The sequence below is a fragment of the Sminthopsis crassicaudata genome, chromosome 1, assembly GCF_048593235.1.
Source record: "Sminthopsis crassicaudata isolate SCR6 chromosome 1, ASM4859323v1, whole genome shotgun sequence".
Taxonomy (NCBI): domain Eukaryota; kingdom Metazoa; phylum Chordata; class Mammalia; order Dasyuromorphia; family Dasyuridae; genus Sminthopsis; species Sminthopsis crassicaudata.
Genome location: NC_133617.1, coordinates 389,587,636 through 389,607,187, shown reverse-complemented (window position 1 = coordinate 389,607,187; position 19,552 = coordinate 389,587,636). Strand labels below are relative to the sequence as shown.

Below are 19,552 nucleotides of genomic sequence, written 5' to 3'. Positions count from 1 at the left end.
GGAGGCGGCCCTCTGAATCAGGAGGGGCTCTGAGGTGCTGATTGGCGGCCGCGGCGCCCAATAGGCGGACTGCGGGCGCCTCCCCCACACTCCTTGCCGGGGAGTGGTGGGAGCGGGAACAGAGCTGGTCTGCAGTGCGAGAGTAGATCCGCTGCCGCGACGGCTGCCACAACCACTACCACTGCCACAGCTGCTGCCGACATGTTCCAGGGGCGAGAGAATGAGGGCACCAAATCGAGCTCCAGGTACGGCCGGCCGCTAGGTGGACCGCGGGAGAGGCTGAGCCGAGCCGAGGCTCGCCCGGCCAGCCGCCCACCCGGCCGGGGCCACGTTGAGGAAGGAAGCGAGGGGGGCGGGGTTGGCTGGCTGGGGATGTTGGGAGTCGAGAACGGAGTACTCGGGCGGAGGAAAGGCTCTCGTGGGCTGAGGCCGGGGCGGGAAGCGGGGCCAGTGGAGGGACCCTTGGGGGTTCGCAGGAGGAAACTATTGGGGAGGGAGGGGAACAATTGGAGTGAAGGCCGGGGAAGTGGGGGAGGGGAGAAGGGGGATAAGGGGAGGAGTTGGGAGCTTCGCTGGGGTGGGAACGGGGGAGAAGGTGGGTACCAGGGGGCGTGGCAGCAGAGGTGTGAGTGACGGGAGTGGGAGCCGCATCCATGCGGGCAGAGATAGATGAGATTTGGGGCATGTTGAAGGAAGTTAAGTATTCCAGGAAGACTGGGGCAGGGAGAGAGCCTACCGATGCCGAGGGTCTTTTATGAGTTTACTAAGCAGCGGTGTCTTCTCATTTTCTTCCCCCTTAAAATATAATTTGGGCGGGGGGAAGGTCGTGCTCTCTGGAATGATGCCCTGCTCTGGGTGAGCCTTGTTCACTTGGGGGGAATCCCTGTTTCCACTTCCTGTTTCCCACTTTGCCTTAGGAGCCGGCTCCTTAGGAGATGATCGCCTAGGTGCAAAAGACCTTTTACACGGTGGTATTTTTTAACCCCTTTAGTATCCTATACGCTGGCTGTTTGGTGAATGAAGCCTATTGCCTCCTTCTGGGGAAAAAATGTTTAAAATTACAAAGGAAACAAATTATACAGAAATGCTATTACAATTTTTTTTTTTAATTACTGACCCTTTTTGAAAACGTGCTTTTACGTCCTAGTGACGTGTGGATTCTTGGAAATTCTTTAAACTTGGCTTTAGAAGCAGGGAAGCCTTGTGTGGATGGAGTTAACAGGTCAACTTTGGACTATTCCTTTTAGAATACAGTAATTCTCTTCGGAGCGCTTAGAAGTGGTGGCTTTTTTAAACTTGTGGCCTTGGGTTTCCTAGTATTTGTTTTTCATACTGAAATTAGGTATACAAGGCAATGTGATCATTTAATGAATGTGATGTGTCTAACATAGCACAATAAATAACTCTAAAATTACTTTCACTGGGTTCTAGCGAAGAGGTGTTTAAAAATTGCCATCTATTAAACAGATGAAAAGCCCAAGGGAAACATGAAGTAAAAGACTCTTGAAATCAGAAAATTTTTCCCAAGCAGAACATTCAGCAGAATATTCAGGGTTCTGGAAGTTTAGGGAAGAGTTGTGGTGCCAGGAGTCTAGGAAACAATGACAATGTTTGTGTACCAGCAAAGCTTAGGTGGCTATGACTAAGCTCTTGTTTCTCTTTTGTAGTTTCTCTCAGTGCATGTGGTGTAGGCATATCTGTGTAATCATCAGTTTGATTTGCTCTGCACTTACCAAGATACTATTGACTGTATAAATTTAATTTGTTAAATTTTGTTTTATTTTTATTTATTTGCCCTTTTCTTGAATAGGTGGAGTTGCTCTTATCAGATGTCTCAACATTGGAATTTTTGATTCAAAAATTAAAATCTCAAACTCTATTTGATAAGATTTAGAGATTAATTAAGTTTATGTTGGTATTGCCTCAAGAAGTCATCTGCTTAATGCCTGGGCTTGTTATATAAAATTGCAATTATTCAGCTCAATTCTGTATATATTCTTGATTATGTGGCTCCAGTGTACTGAGGTTTTCTTTGCTCTTGGTATAGTTAAAAGTAATACATTTCATACTTCTGCTGGGTTTGTTTCATTTTGCTTTGTCCCCCCCAAAAAAAAATGCCCTCAGTTCAGAGTTTCTGGAAAAAGCAAACTGGGGATTTATGTACAGATTTATATTTAAGAGTAGAAAAGTAAGCCCTCCCAAGTTAGTGATTGTTTTAGCTGAATGTTGTCCAAACTTCTTTAAGGCATTTTTGTAGATACTTAAACACCTCTTCCTTTTTGCTTATAAAGTGACACAGAATTTTATTCTTCCTTTGGGCACTTAATCTCTTAATTTCATTAATACTGCTTGTCCTTTGTTTTTTTTTAAAGGATTATGTTACTTAAAATGATTCTAAAAAGATAATGCTATAGCCTCATTATTATTAATCAGATCTTTTTTAAAGTGTACATTTTAAAGAATTTGGTTAGGGTCTGGCTTTCTTTGATGCTACTGGGATTAAAAAAAAAACACAATTTGCAATTCACACTCAAGCTTAAAAGTTTTTTTCCCCAAATATTGGGAAAGATTTGTGCCATGACAAATACTGATTTTTAAAAGTATACTACTATCACTTATTTATCCTTGGGAGAAGTGAATGTAATAATAGTAACTTTTATATGGTACTTAGCTTTTATATGTATTATCTCATTTTACTTCTTAGTAACCCCTTGGAGGCAGGGGGTAATAAGTATAATTAGAAACTGAATTCATACAAGTTTAGTAACTTGTCCAGCCTTTCAGTCAATAAGCATTTATTAAGTGCCTTGTCATCTCTCTTCCTGGACATTGCTAAACACTAGAGATACAGAGAAAGGCAAAAAGATAGATCCTGCCTTCACCATCTAAAGTGGGAGAGAAAACGAGTAAATTATTATGTACAAGTAAGCTATATACTATATAAATAGGAAGTAATCAACAGAGGGAAAGTGAGATATAATATATGACTAGAAACTTGTCTTCTCCCATCCATTTTAGGGGAAGTATTTCTTCTTTATTCATTTCTTGAATTACTGGAATTTTAATGTTTTTTAGTTACTAAAGGAGAGATGACTTAACAGGAAGTGATGGGTTACTCCTGCAGTCAAGAAGAATTTTGAAGAAGAGCTAAAGGAAACCTAGAAGATTGGGCTAGAGGGAAATCTACATGTACACATACACATAAAAATATGTGTATGTACATATGTAGACATATGTGAAATCTATATTTCAATATGGATCGTGTATACATGCACATGGGTGTAACTCAGCAAACATTATCTATTGCTTTTAAATCAAGGGTCATAAATGTGAAATCACTAGAGTTGACAAACAATTCAGATGGTCTACATAGTAAATAAATATGTAATTCTAATCCCTGATTTTTAGTATTGCTTGAAAAAAAGTGGAGAAAGCTAGAAAAAGATTGCAGTAACTCGGGCATGAGATGGAAGTACCTGGTTACTTGATTATAGAGATGAATAGAAAGGGTTAGTAGTATAAACTTAATTGTTAAATTTTACAAGTGGCCTCAATTAATTTCAAATGCACTGAACCCAAATTTGATATAGTGAAATAGTGTCAAATTCATTTCAACTTAGTGAATTTAAATCCCTTTCCTTCAGTAAAAGAACTGTCTGGGTCTAGGAATTTTAGACTTACCATATCTAGCCAAAGAAAATACGTAAACTCTGGTTAAAACTACAACTGTGTAGTGATTGGATTCAGAATAACATATGTGCCAAGGTACTTTGCATCTTGTAATGTTTGTATATAGCAGAAAATTAAATTAAATCAGTTTCCCACTTTCTTATCCTCCCTTTCCATATATGCTGATGAACCCAGTGAATCTTTTTCCAAAGGTAATTTCTGAATTGTAAACTTTAGCTTATGTTCTTGTTTGTTCTTTCACTCAAGCAGTCAAGAGATACATTGGCATCATATCAAAAACCCTGGCATTACCAGCTGTTGTACTTGGCTTCTGTAGTGTTTACTGACTGACCTGTGTGTATTGTCAAGTTGTGGTGTCTGGCAATTTTATCTTCTCTTTGCAAAGAAATGAGTCTGCTATACCCTTGCTATATCCTTGCTCTACAGATGATCTCAGAACTTATTTCTATGAATTACAGTAAATTAGCTTCCTTTCTGCTGTTTTGTAAACAAATAGCAAGGACATTTAGAGGGAAAAAGTGTGGGATTTCTCATATACTTTGTTATCAACTGCAAGATTGCATGGGGGGAGGGGGGAAAACTATGTTGCATTGACCTAGTTCCTTAAAGTTATAATGAATGTGAAACAAGATCTAGATTTTACTCTTTTAAAAATATATTGAGTTGTAGAGGGCCGGAACTCTGGAAAAGTATACTTGAAACAAGAATACTTACTACAGGGTGTTTACTCAGTGTAATTGATGAGATAATGATATACTTAGTACTTAGTGTGGTATGGTGATGGTATGTATGGTTCTACAGTTGGGCACATGCTTAGTGTCCTGTAGTGATGTAATTGTACTGTGTGGGATTTAAAACCATAATTGGCTAAGACATTATGGTGTAGTAGAAAGAGCACTGGATTTGGAAGTCATAGGAACTAAGTTCCAATTCTTACTCTTACTCTACTTATTAAACCTTCAGTACTTCAGTCAACAAGCATATTAAAAAAAAAAAAAAAAAAAAAAAAAGCAAAGACTAGTCTCTACCCTTGAGAAATGTGCTTTCTAATGGAGGAGACCACATGTAAATAACTAGGTAAAGAGAAACATTCATGATGTATACAGAATGGAAGAAGGTATCTGAAAGAAGAAAGTATATAGAAAGGGAAGTTAGGATGGATAGTGAGACTTAAGGGGAGCTAGGGAAATGGGATGAAGGTGTGGATGCAGACCATTCCAAGGATAGGATACTATTACAAAGGCAAAGATGAGAGAGCCAATGTTGTTTGAGAAACTTCAAGTAGATCTAGTAGTTGAATCAGTTTTTGGAGGAGTCATGTTTTAAAAGGTCTTTAACTAAAAGCTTAAATATAGCTTATGTTTCTACTCTGTACACAGGGTAATGAAACCCCCTGGAGGAGACTCAAGCAATGTTTTTGGAACTCCAGAAGAAGTTATTCCTTCAAATAGACCAAATAGAATGGCATCTAATATCTTTGGAGCATCTGAGGAACCCCAGAATACACCCAAAAGGTCAAATCCTCCAGGTAAGGCTTCTTTTTCATCTCTCATCTTCATTTTACCCCCTTCTCTATTCCTTCACTGACATCCCTTGCTAATATTTTCTTTTTTCCCTTTTAAAATTTGGTCTTCTGATATGGGACGGATCTTATTTTTCAAGTTAGTAAGGAAAAAAGGTTTCATATTCTTTCTTAGACTGAGCCCTGACTCTTTTTTGAGAACATGAAATTAAAGATTGGGTGTACTGAAGGCCATTTTGGAAAATAGAAAGATTTTGAGAAGGAAGTGTTATCTGTCCTGCCTTGCATTCTTAAATAGAGTTCATGTTTTTGTTACTATCCAGCACTAAAGCACTCATGAATGTAGAGATTTAGCAGTATTAGAACTGGCCTTACAGACTATTTAGTTAAAAAGATCACAGAATAGTACATTACATTGAAGACTGAAAGAAAATTTAAGCCACTTCAAGGTGATTGTCCTAGCTCATTTAACACTGGTTTGATGGAATTATTGTTTGGTGTATCTCCCCAGAGACTGTTCTGAGTTGCTTTGCAAGGCATAGTAGCTAGCAATCAACAAGATTTGATAAAAACAAAACTTGTGATACAGAAAGATCTCAATTGCAGTAAGGTTTTATAAACAGTAGAGCTTCAACTTCACAGTATGGAAAAAATGCATGTAAGAATAGTTGTACCTCGGGATTAGATTTGTTCATATATGGAAGATTTAGTCAGAGCCAGGGATCATCTCTGCAAATTTGTTATAAGTCCCCTTTTGAATTTTTTCTCTATTTTCCTTTGATAGTAACTCCTGGCAAAATGCCAAACTTACCTCAAAAAAAGGATAACTTTGGACCAGCAAGGCTTTGAAGTTTGAACTTGGAACTTCCTTTAACTTTCAGCTTGGAACTACAATCTTATTTCTTATTCTTGTTCAGTACCCCCTCTTTAATGCATCATCTAGATTTTCACACACTTATTTTACAACAGGGTGAGGACTTGCTCTAAGAGTATAAAGGGAGGCACATTATAGGTATGGAATCTGGTTGGAGAGAACAATATATTTCATATTTTTGTTATTTTTACTCTTCATTTCCAGACCAGGTAGACTTGTTCTCTGAGGAAATAGGGCCCTTTGTGACTAATGGAAAGTACAGCTCCCTGGGGTTCAGACTAAATTCCATAACCAGAGAGTTCCTTGTTTTCCTTAGGTAGTTCCTCCCTGAGTTCCATATCCAGAAATTTTTTGTGGTCTTTTCTATATTTCTGCCTTTTCCTTCCTCCCAACCTGTTGAATTCTATTTTTGCTTTTGATTCTTTCCTTTGAGATCAGGATAATAAATCTAATTAGCATAAATTTACATTTGTAAAACTATATTCATGTGAGAGTGATCATGTGCCTTTTGACTTAGATGATTCTAATAGACATATAGTAAATTGAGGAGTCTCAAACCTCATTCTTTCTCTCTGATTGCTATTTTCTGTTTGCTGTCATAATTACTTCTTGGCAACATTTGATGGCATAGTGAAATAATTTTTTAGAAGACTACAGGATTTCAATTACTTCTAGAATAAAATATAAACTACTCTAACATTTAAAGCCTGGATTCCACTTATTTGTTTACTTTTATTATACATTGCTCCCTTTTGTGCTTTCTATGGTCTGACCAAATGGGTCTTTTTGCTTTTCTTTGTATATAAGACCTCGCCTTCCATCTTTGTCTTTTGGAACAAGCTGTCCTTGCTTAGAACTTCCTCCTTTTTTACCTTTACCTCTTAGAGTTTAAGTTTATTATTAAATCTCTTAGAACCATCCTCCCTCCAGTTCAGAAAATAGCACCTGTTTGACTGAGACTGCTTCTGAAATGTTCAGTTACAATAGGACAAAGCCAAATAAATTACATTGATAATCTAGAAGGGTAGAGGTAGTAATGGAAACAACACAACTAGACCAAGTCAAGAATTTTGGATGTATCTCAGATTCCAATGCTATTAACTGTGTGACCTTGTCTTTTTGAGCTCCAGTTTCCACTTCAGACTATAAACCTCTCTATTATCTTGTGGTCTTTAAAATAGGAATAATAATAGTTTTACTTTCTATCTCAGAAATTGGTTTTGAGTAGAGCGATTTAAAGCTATAAAATACCATTTAAACACCAACTGTTCTGATCTGATTAATTCTACAGGAGGCAAAGGAAGTGGTATCTTTGAAGAGCCTACTCCTGTGCAGACTCGATATCGTTTGAATCCCCCTGGTGGGAAGACCAGTGACATCTTTGGGTCTCCAGTCACCCTTACTGCGCCCTTAGCACACCCAAACAAGCCCAAGGTATGGACTTCTTATATTTAGATAGCTGAGGCTGGAGGCCCCCCAAAAAAGTTTCTGATAGCAGATTCATTAAGTAGTTCTCAGACATGGAGGATTGAGCTACTGGGAAGCAACAAATTTAATACATCATAATAATATGATGTATAGTTGGATGCAGCTTTATCAATTATATAAAGTTGTGCATCTTATGTCATTAGTCATCTAACTAATATCAAAGATATCAAAGAATCTTGAAAACAATGAAAGAAATCTTAGTAGAACCTTAACTTTGGCCACAGAGGGTATAAACAACTGTATTCAAAATAGTCATAAAGTTAACAGATTAAAAATTGAATTTGCAATAAGAAAAATTATTTCTGAAAACATAAAGTTGAAGTAACTTTTACTTTACAACCCTATAGCCTCAGAATTCCTTCTTTCCCTTCTTATGTAACATCTGTTTTTTAAAGAAAGGCCAACTTGAGTTCTAATTACCTGAAATCGGAAGGTAATACAAGCCATATATTTTTATACAACAATATACTAAACTAAGTCCATTCCCCATTAAGTCGATGGTAGTGGTGTGTCCTTGTGCTTCAGTATTTTATACTAAAAGATCATCTTGAAAATGTAGACATTAAAAATGAAAGTGACTTCAGTCTTTGTAAATGCTGATTGAATCTGTGTATATAGCCTTCCTTTAATGAGAGAGCAAGTCATTGAAATTCAGTGATAGCTTTACTGAGTCCCACAGCCTGTGATAAACTGACTTAAGACTTTCTTTTAGTTCTTTGTTCCAGTTTTTTTTTATGTTGGTTAAAGGCATCTGAGGCAATCCTAGAGAAACCTAGAGAAAATCTTTGATGTTAACAAACTGTTTTCCTTAAGATATTCCTACATACCTTAACCAATCAGCAAGATGAATTCTGAGTGCCTAGAGCAATAAAATCACTGCCATTGCCACAGCTGGTTGTTGCCTGGGCAATCGTTTCATCTTTGTGACTTGACAGCCCAAAGATGGCTTGTGACAGAATAGAATGGAACTTGCAAGAAGTGAGATAGTAAATTATAATGGTAGAGAGAATTTGAGTTAGCTTAGCTTTGATGGAAAGATCCTTGGTGATGTGCTTCACTATTTCTTCCACTCTGCATAATTGTGTTCAGGGTAAAGGAGATTAGTATGAATGTGTGTGGAATAAGCAGAAGCATAATAATTTCTGCTAGGCTTTGAAGAAAAGATTATGTGGATCCCTGGATGAAATCTTGACATCACTTTCCTTGCTTTATTGCAGGATCATATTGTCTTATGTGAAGGTGAGGACACAAAATTGCAACTCAGAGGTGAGAATATCTTATTCCCTCTCTGTCTCATAAAAGGTGCATTCTTTACACATTTATACTGTATCTTTTAGTGCTTCAGTTCATTATTTTTATATAATTTTTTGTTGTTGTTTGTTGTAATTGTTATTGTTATATTTATGCCTTTTGGCATCATACCAGGGAAGGAATAATCCTAGCCAAAAGATGCATGAGGCTGCCATCTGGACTGATGAGCTGGTCTTACTGTTGAACTTAAAAGCACTCTCCCTCTGCTATAGATGACTTATAGGTATATATCTTGAGCATGAGAAAATTTCCGCTGTTTCTACCAAGTCATTAGATTCAAAGAGGAAGTCGTCTGTTTTGAGTAAAAAATTGCTATAGGCAAGATTTTATCCATTACCTTCAACTCAAAAATCACTACCACCAAAGTTGGCAGTAGTACCTGGGATAGCATCTCTTTAAACTGAGTTCCTTAAATAAACTTGCTGGTTTTTCTAGTTCATTTATTCCTTAAAGATGAATAAGATGCCTGGAAAGTACTTTGAGCAGCTCCATAAAAATAAATAGAGTAGCCCAAGATAATAATACTGGAAAAAACCTGCTGCTATCTTTATTGTTCCCTCTTATTTTCTCTTCTATCCAGGCCTTTTAGAAAGAATTGTTACTTTCACTGGAGTCAAGTTAATTCTTGAATTCTACATATAAGTATTAAACTCAACTGTGTTAATGACATTTTGACCTTGTTACACAGCTACAGAGAATACTCAGTCTTCAAGAGAAGAACATGATGAGAAATGTGACAAAGGAAAGGAGGAACGAGCCAAGGAAACAGAGTCTAACCTCAAGATTGACAATCATGAGCCCAGGTTGGGCCCCAGGCCTCGGTCACACAACAAAGTCCTCAACCCACCAGGTGGCAAATCCAGCATCTCTTTCTACTAAAGGAAACTAATGCCAGCATCTTCAGACTAGAAACTCTTCTGTTAGGGTGTCAAGGTTTATAGTTTCTAATTAGTACAAGTTGGGATGGGGCGGGAGGGGAGGGGTTGATTTGTATGAAGATTTTTATGTAGCTCGATGCTCAAACTTGTCTTCTAGAAAAAGCTAAGGCTACACAAGACCAAGGCGCACACAGCTTTTCAGGGAATAAAGACAACAAATATTATAGGAGCAATAAGGAATTCTCCAGGTTTGCATCCAAGAATTAGTTCCACATATGAGAAACTCTTTGGATTGAAAGAAAATGGGGAAAGAGTAGGATCTTCAAAGGTTTTAGTTACATGTTTTCATGGACATGTACAAATAGGGATGGTCCTGCAGCAGTAGCCATTGACAATGTCACTAAGGGACTAAAAACCCATATGAATGACATATTGGAGAACTGCCTAAGGAATGCTCCCCGTCCCTGGTCTGGTAGAGGGATGCAACTTGTGTTTCAGAATGGTAATAAATCATTTAGCTCACTAAGTCCTTAAATTATAGAGTGATGATAAAGGACCTTTTCCTTTGATGGAGGTACTATTAATATCTGGGAAAAAGGATGTTAAATCTATTTTGAGTCCTTTTAAGTTTGCCTCCATGATGGACTGTTCTGCAGACATCTTTTGAGGCTTTTTGACTTCCCCCAAAAGCCAGGGAAAGACTTACTAAGCTGTGATTTGAAAGGATTATTGACTTCATTTGAGTTCTGCAAGTGCTTATTATTAGTCAAGCCAATTTTCCTTTTCCCTTGTTTGTAAATCTATTCTTAATGGCAGAGTTTTGCACCCAGATCTTCCAGGGGCATCTATAACTTCTGTCATCTAGAAGCCCTTGGCCTGATCTTAGATCAGAAAGCCTGCCTTACATAAGAGAGTAAATTGGGTCTCTTATTAAGTGATTTTTTTAAGTGAATGATTTCTCCCTGCTGTTCTCATAAGCCTTAAATTAAATGCCTTTGATTGTCTCTGTAGTTCACCATTGATGTGAACCTACTACTTTCACAAACTACAGTTCTATTCTAAAGGTGGGGAGAGTGGAGCCTTCCAGTCTTTTAAAAGGCCTTATTAGCTTGTCCAATTTATTTCTGGTATTTTGGTTATATTTTTCTAAGACTTTTTTTTTGAATTAGTGTAATCAGTTCATGGGAAGGACAACAAATCACTAAGAATCTATTGCTTCAAAATAAACATTTTGGACAAATATTTAAAGAGCCATTCTTAATGCTGTTCAAATACCAGATTCACAAACTGCTCTTGATTTTGAACCATTTATGATACCTAATTATATAGGCACACTAAAAAATAAGCAGAGTCTCAAAAGTCCATTGTGTGAGCAATTACTCATTTTAGTGATTGTCTGCAATATTTTGCCCAGTAAAACTGAAAGCAGTACATACATAAATTAGCTAGATTGTTTGCATATTATCAGTGGATAAAATAAGCCTTTTTCAAGTTCACATAATGGACTACAATTTTCTTGAAGCTAAATCACATTTCACTATAGAATCCTATCCCTTTGATACATTTAGGGAAATGTTCCTCAGTCAAACTAAATAACACTGTATTTTATTCTATACCTCTTACATTTGGAACATCTGTTAGTACCTTGCAAGTAGAGCAGATAAGGTTTCATTATGGTGGATTTCGTGACGGGTATCTACAAGGTGAGCACCAAATTGTGGAAATACTGTTCTGTTTTAGAATAGTATTTAGCAAACTGACATATTAATATGCACCCATTGTCTGCAATATTTAAGTGCCTGTAGGAAATTGCTGCTAAACACTTTTTACTTGGCAGATTATGTTAACCAAAAATTTTACCTCTTGAGGATTCCCTGATTTTGGAGATTACTTTATAGCCAAGTAAGCTTATCTTCCTATAAGTCTGTAAAGTACAAACAATACCCAATTTAACTGATGGGCTAAGATTCTAAGATTTTGAAAGTGCATTGTTTGATACTAGGAAATTATTTTTATGTAGAAACAGTGATTAAATTCTTAGGCTAGATTACAAAAGTCTTAACCCAGAATGTCTCTGCACTACAGAATCTAATCGCCATTTATAAGTGTGTCTATGGGAAAACATGTTTTGGGTGCTAGTTTATGGTGCAAAAACATACCTCATTTGCCACATCCCTGGCAATGATAATTCCTCTTTTCCACCTGAATTCCAAAGCTCTAAACCATTAGGATGATTCCTAGACAACACTTCCAGCCAAATGAAGTGGTGACAGAGATGGAATATCCAGGAGGGAGTACAAGCATAAGTGTTGTTCTAAATAGGATGTTTTTGTTCCCCTTCTAACTTTATTTCTTGTCTCCTGATGTATCTTGTTGCTGTATATTGAAAATTGGGTATAGAGCTATTTTAAAAGGTTGGGGGTGAGAATGAGATTAGCTGATAGGAAGTATTAATGCACCTGTGCTCATTTGTATATAAAGGAGGTACATATATCTGGCATTTGTTGGAACTGCATGTATTTGGAATATCCAAAGATGTTTAGCATCCTACTCTCAGCCTTTTCTAAAATGCATTAAGAAATTCATTGTCCTCATATTCTTTATTATGACTTAAAACTTGTTTTTTAAAATGCAGTTGGTGCCAATATTTTCTCTAGAACTACATTAAGAAATTTTTTGCTTATATTTCACAGTATAATTTTGATGGGGGCATTTTCTTACTTTTTCAGGGCAGAAATGGGAATAGCAGTTATATTAAACCTGGCAGTCATGTACTCAAAATCTGTTTCGTGTTTTTCTTGACAGATCCTCCTTCAAAATTCTTGAAATCAACCCCCCTTTTTTCCCTGATAAAATGGAGGTTGACATTTTCAACTTACTAGCAGCTGTTTATTTTTCTCTCAAGTGGAATTGTTCATTTTTATTTTTCTCCACAAGCTGTGTTCATTTATTTAAACACCTTAACTTTGGAGTAGGATGAGCATGCAAATGTATTTCAGCTGGTGGTTTTTGTTTTTTTTTAGTTACAATGATTTCCCATATAGTATGCTGTTTAACCTTTCAGTTACAGAAACAATTAAATTTGTCCATTATTTTGGAAGTATTTAGTAAGGAATGACATGTTTATGGGATTAATTATGGTACTTAGGATGACATTCTCTTTTCTCTCCTCTTTCCCTCCCCAACCCCCCACTTGAAAACTTATGGGAAAAGGGCATACTCCTTACTTCTTTGCAGGAAAAAAATAGCATTAAGTTAATTCATAGGGTTACTTGAAAGAGATAATATAGCTTTTTAGATTAATTTTTTTTTTTAGTAGAACCTAGTATCACTGCACTAATTAAATTATTTCCACACATAAAATTTTTCCTTAATTACTGACAGTTTGCAAAGTGCTTTCTATTCCTTTTCATTTTATCCTTCAAGCCTCCCTTAAGAAGATAGGAACCACTGGTTCCTTTTATCAGGTGAGGAAACAGGCAGAGAAATTGCAAGACTTACCCAAAATCACACGGTCTAATAAGTGCCAGATGTGGGCTTTAACCAGTATCTTCAGTGAGTCAAGTCCAGCACAAAACTAGCAGTATCTAGATTCAGAGGAATTTACTGAGGCATTAAATAGTACGTAATCAGGTACTGAATAACACAAATCAAAGGATGATTACTTGCTGTAATTATTGTGCTTTGTTCAAGTATACAGTGATTCATTTAAAGTATACAGTGATTCATAGGGTGTGACATGTCTAGTCCTATTATTTTTGTTAGGCATTTGAATTAGGCAAAATTTAAATGAAGCACACCTTTTCCTATTTAATCATGTATTTTTTTATATTTACCTCATGCTTTTTATTCAGTCCAAGTATCATTCTTTCCAGTCAACTATTAATGAAGTATAGCTCCTATTTTATGTGTGATATCAAAATGATACTATGTAAAATTCAATTCTGCAAGAAAATGAGAAGGCAGTTACTGGTGCTGAAATGAATTTTGTGTGTTAAGAAAAAACATAGAGCATTAAAGGTGGGAATTTATATTGGTCCTCACCCTCCTTGGCACTTAATATCTTAGAACATTTGAACACAAATCATATGTCAAATTGGTTTCCCTTCAGGAATTAGCTTTCTAAATTTAGTTTTCTGAGTTGCTAAATTATATTTCACAGTTGAATTCACTGCAGTATAGCTGCCTTTTGAGAATTGTCCTCTATTCCTTTCAAAACTCATGGAGACACTGTTTCTACCATTGATCAAGGGAGTTGTATGTATACAACATGATCTTGCTAATAGTGTTAATTATTTAAACTTATATGGCAAACGATTTAGTAATATATCTGCATTTGAGGAAATGGTAATAACATTTGATTAAAGTTGAAAATGAGTTTTGTATCCTTCTTAGGGCTGTCATCAGTCAGCAAGTATTTGTTTGCATACATTTCAACATTTGTCATAAAAAAAGAAATCAGACCAAAGGGATAAAAACCACAAGAAAAAGCAAACCAAAAGGGTGAAAATACTATGCTTTGATCCATCTTCAGTCTCCATAGTTCTCCTTTGGATGTGGATAGCACCTTCTATCCCAAGTCTGTTGAAATTATCTTGGATCACCAAATTGCTAAGGAACAAGTCTATAGCTGGTCATCACTTAACTTAGCTATTACTGTATACTGTATTCTTCTGGTCCTCCTGATTTCATTCAGCATCAGTTCATATCAGTCATCCAGGCTTTTCTGAAATCCTGTTGTTAATTTCTTTTATAGAACAATAATATCCCATTACACTCATATGCCAATATCTTATTCAGCCATTCCCCAGTTGATGGTCATTGACTCAATTTCTAATTCCTTGCCACTACAAAAAAGCTGTTACAAAACTTTTTGCATGTGGGTCCTTTTTAAAAGTAAATCAGGTCATGATTACTGGGCTTCCTCCTGCCCCACTTCTGAGTTTGATACCAATATCCATCTCCACTAAAACATTCTCTTCCATTTTGTTATCTCTTACTTTAGTCCTCCATGCAGCAAAGAAAAAATTAGGAAATATTTGCCTATATTATTCATCAGTAAGTATATACTGTTTTTCAAAATGTGTTGCCAAACCATTCTTACTCCAAATTTTTCTATGAATGAAATTAACTATCCTGAGTCAGACATGGTGCTAATCACTGGGGATAGGAGATGGGAGTACAAAAGAAAATCTACTCAATAGGAGCCAATTTCTAATCCTTTTAGGAAAAATCAGGGGTCAGGAGATTGAACTGAGATAGTGAAGTATAAAGAAAATTTAAAAGTATAGAATGGCATCTTAGAATTAAATAATCTTCCTTGGCAATTTAATTTACTCCCAGTGTTAATTAACAGTTATTTGAGGGCTTACTATGTGTCAGACATTTCATTAAGTGCTGAAAAAAGAATGAAACTATCTTTACTCCTAAGGCAGTAATATTTGTTGGGGGAAAAAATATGTATATGTAAAATATACAAAGAATAGTTTTTAGGGCAATAAGGCATTAGTGGAAGGGTAGGGAAAGCTTTCTGTTTGAATTACCTTTTGAATAAGGGATTCTGGGGCAGAGGTAAAAAAATTATTTCAGGTGTGGGAGACAGGTAATACAATACATAGAAAAGTTAATGTATCATGTGTGAAAAAAAGTCAGTTTAGTTGGACTCTAAAATGCAAGGACGACTCTAAATGCCCCAAGAAGGGCAATAATATGGATAGACTGGAGCCCAATTTGAAAGGGTTTTAAAAGCCAAACAAAGGAATATATATTTTTTGCAATAAGATTCTAGTTTGGGAAGATAGTTTATGTGGTCAGGGAATTGCTTAAGTGCTTAATATGCCCCTGTATTGTACTAGAGACATGATATAAAAAAGCAAAAAATGCTATCAAGAGCTCATCTTCTAAGCGCTTCGAAGAGGCAATATGCAAATAAGTGTGTACAAACAAGATGTGTGTGAACAAATGTGCATATATATAGACATAAGACATGTAAGTTGGAGATAATAGATGCTAATATTAAAGGCATCAAGAAATTATTCTTGAAGAGACTGTTAGTTTGAAGGGAGGCAAGGAGGACAAATGATAAAGAGGAAAAATGTTCCAAGTATGGAAGACAGCAGAGAAAATGTCAGGAAGGTCAGGTTCAAGGTATGGTATTGAGAATAGGATCACAAAGTATTATGGAGGGGAGGAAGAAAGGAAATGATGCATAAAATTGGAAAGGTAGGAGGCCATATTATTCAAGCATCTTTACCAGAGTTTTGATTCCAGAGTCTCTGGAGTTTATTGAATATGGTGACAATATAGACCTAAGCTTTTAGGAAAATTAAATTGACAGTTGAGGGAGAGGCTTGAGAAAGGACCACCAATCCAGGGGTTATTGCCATCATAATGAAGCGATGAGGGTCTGCACTTAAAACTGCAAGCCTGGGTAACTGGAAGATTTGTTGGTCGTTGAGGAATGAGTTTGGATAAATTAGTAACATCTCTAGAAGTTCACTCTTTCAGGAAGACTTTGGGGGACTATGCAGCATGTGAAGCTACAAAAAAGATTTGGGGTTGGGGGATGGAGTGAGAAGCAGCACATGGACTCAATGATTGGGTTTTGTTTTTTTGTTTTTTGTTTTTTGGCTGAGGCAAATTTGCCCAGTGTCACACAGCTGGGAAATGGTGTGTGAAGACACATTTGAACTCAGGTCCTCTTGTCTTCAGGGCTGGTGCTCTATCCACAGTGCCACCTAGCTGCCCCTAGGCAGATGATTGTTGAAGCAGATTAAAAGTAAATTTCTCTTTTTCCAAATAAAGCCAGACAGGGGACTAGTGGTAATATGGCAGAATGTGATGTCACTTATTCCCCACAGGCTCAGTCAGGGAATAATCATATAGTCCCCAGGCTGATGACAATCCACCCCTTTTCCCATAAGAGACTTTCATCATCTGTAATTTGGACTCCATATTAATCACGGAATTGTATTGTGTTAGCTTTATTTAAATGGCTGCTGCTTAGTATATTTTCCTGGTTTTGCTTTCTCCAATTTATCAGTTCATTCAAGCCTTCGTGTTTCTCTAAATTCATCATATTCCTCAGTTGTTCTGATTCAATAATATTCTATTACGTTTCTGTGACACATTGTTTGGCCATTCACTAACTGATAGGCAACTACTTTCCAGGTTTTTTGCTATTACAAAAAAAAAAAACAAACCAACCTATTATGTATTATTAGTACAAACTGCTGATAACTCTATCATCTGTACGTTATTGTGCCTGTCTCCCCACTTGCCTTTAAGACTATTATAATTTTGTTTTTGCAAATTGATGAGTATGAGGTGAAATCATTTATTACTTCTTTGGAGCATTTTTTTCCTTAAATGGTTGGTTTATAATTCTTTTGAAAACGTTTATTTTGTACTTTCTGTGATCTATCTTTGGTTTTGAAGTGTCTCACCTTAATTACAGATTCGAAAGGTAGCTCCTCCTAGTCTCTCATTTTCTCTTGGTGACCTCATCAGCTTCTATGGGTTTAATTATGATCTCAATTCAGATGACTCCCGAATCTGCAGGTTTAACCCTAGTTTTCTTTAGTCTTGATTGCTAATTATCCATCAAACACATTTTAACTACATAATCCTATAGGTATTTCAAACTCAAACTTACCCAAAGCAACTATAAAAAACATACATATAAAACATATTTAAAAATACCAAACAACTATAAAAATTTAGGATGGACACCTCTATCCAGTCATCCTGGTTTGAAACCTTGAAATCCTCCTCAACTCTCTTCTCCTTCACCCCATTGAATCAATAATTGCCAAATCTCACTGATTCTACCTCCCAAAAGTTCTTTATAAACATAAATCTGTCCTCGTCTCTTATTCACGTGACCACTATCCTAGCTCACACATTCATCACCATTTAGTTAAGATTATTGCATTAGCCTCCCTTGTTTAGGTGCCCCCCCCCCCTTTTTAAGCCAATCTTCAAACAGCATTCCTAAAACTGGTCTGACTCTGGCCGGCCCTCTCCAACGAACTCCAGGAGCTCCTCACTCTCTCTAGGTTCCAATACATTAGCATAAAGACCCACCACTTGGCTTCAACCCGCTTTTCCTACCGCAGAATGTAGTCTCTAAACTTTGCACTGCTCTGCACCTGAATAAACTGTGGAATTGTAAACAAGTATCTCGCCCCCTCATTCTGTATCTCGCCAGTACTCTCCGTCTCCGCCTCCCTTCTCTGCCTCTCATCCTTACCCGCCCCGTTTCTCTGCGTCTCTTGGCCTGTCCTCCAGGCAGTCTGAGCCAGATTTAGTGAATGAGGAGAACCTTTCTAATAAATCTGGGAGTCAGACTTCGGAAACGGCAGAAGAGCTCCCGAAAAGACCTCAGATTCTGATGGAGTAATGCGCACGCTCCTCTTTTCCCTCAAGACTTCGGCTCCCCCTAGCGGGGATGTGTAAGAAGACCTTCAGGCAGTTGCCTGGGAAACGTTCATTTCCCCTTTCTCCCGAGGAGCAGCGGAGACTTCCGGGAGGTGGGGCGGGACTTCCGGCGGGTGAATGACTGGCAGAGCCGCGGAGGTGACAGGCAGAGTAGAGCGGCTGCAGCGGCCTTGGGGAAACCCGGGAGGTGGGAGCAGACAGCCGACAAGCACCACAGCCAGGCCCGGCCGGGAAGGCATCAGGCCGCGCTGGCGGCGGCAGCGGTAGCCACGATGATGGAGATCCAGATGGACGAGGGCGGCGGGGTAGTGGTGTACCAGGATGACTACTGCTCGGGCTCGGTGATGTCGGAGCGAGTGTCGGGCCTGGCCGGCTCCATCTACCGCGAGTTCGAGCGACTCATCAGCTGCTACGACGAGGAGGTGGTGAAGGAGCTGATGCCGCTGGTGGTGAACGTGCTCGAGAACCTGGATTCGGTGCTCAGCGAGAACCAGGAGCACGAGGTGGAGCTCGAGCTGCTGCGCGAGGACAACGAGCAGCTGCTCACCCAGTACGAGCGGGAGAAGGCGCTACGCAAGCAGGCCGAGGAGGTAGGCTGCGAGTCGGGGGCGAGCGCGAGCGCGGGGCTAAGCCTGGCCCGAGGGGGGGCGCGTGGAATGGTCTCCCGCCCCGCCCCGGAAACCCTGCCTCTGACCTCTGGGCCCTGCAGGCTTGCTTTCCTTTCCCAGCTGCGGGCCTCTCTCTCCCCCTCCCGCCGTCACTCCCTCCCACTATCCCGCCATCCCCTATCATTTCCAGGAACGCTGCTCACCTCCGCCTCCTTTCCTCGGAGCCCCACACAGCCTCCGGGAGCTTCTGCAGCCTTCTCTTCTTCCTTCCGGCCACACCCACCGAGGGAAAGGGAGAAGCATCCCTACTTCGGTGGCCCGGGCCGAAAGCCTCCCTCTGACCAGCCAGAGGTCACCCGGAATATCCCCACCAGCACTTAGCTCAGTCCCACCGGGGATGCCCAAGGTCACATGCATCTTGGTGGCGGAAGCTTCTGGGCCGTGATTCCGAAATAGAACCCCCACCTTTACCGCTTGCGTCTTTTCTTTCCCAAAGCCCATGCTGACTCCAGCCGGGGTTGGTTGGTTCCGAATGTTGCCCAAAGCCCCGGTTACTGGCCTCCAGCAGCCCCTCAGCGCTGCTGTCGCTCCTAAACATCCTCCTTGCAGCCTGGAGCCTTTAGTGGGAAAAGCTTTTTTCCCTTGTGTCCTTCTGTCCACGTTTTTTATGGTTGGGGGCGGAAGAGTCAGCTGGTAATTGCTTCTAACGCGCAATGAGAGCCCAAAGCTCAGAAGCTTCTGT

General features: G+C 38.7%; 2 protein-coding genes across 25 annotated transcripts in view; both read left to right on the top strand.

Annotated features, from left to right (window-relative positions):
• Nucleotides 1-71: 71 nt before the first annotated feature.
• On the top strand, nucleotides 72-9,782 carry JPT2 (Jupiter microtubule associated homolog 2). Its single transcript, XM_074279617.1, has 5 exons — nucleotides 72-245; nucleotides 5,070-5,218; nucleotides 7,378-7,520; nucleotides 8,792-8,840; nucleotides 9,574-9,782. The coding sequence occupies exons 1-5, from the start codon at nucleotides 202-204 to the stop codon at nucleotides 9,762-9,764; spliced, it is 576 nt and encodes a 191-aa protein (XP_074135718.1). The 5' UTR covers nucleotides 72-201; the 3' UTR covers nucleotides 9,765-9,782.
• Nucleotides 9,783-18,307: 8,525 nt separating this feature from the next.
• Nucleotides 18,308-19,552, top strand: part of MAPK8IP3 (mitogen-activated protein kinase 8 interacting protein 3) — an 89,240-nt gene continuing 87,995 nt past the window's right edge. For all 24 annotated transcript variants that reach the window (XM_074279608.1, XM_074279605.1, XM_074279597.1 and 21 more), the window contains exon 1: nucleotides 18,308-18,792. In XM_074279608.1, the coding sequence (XP_074135709.1) occupies nucleotides 18,475-18,792 (318 nt within the window). In that variant the 5' untranslated portion in view covers nucleotides 18,308-18,474. The remainder of the gene's footprint in view (nucleotides 18,793-19,552) is intronic.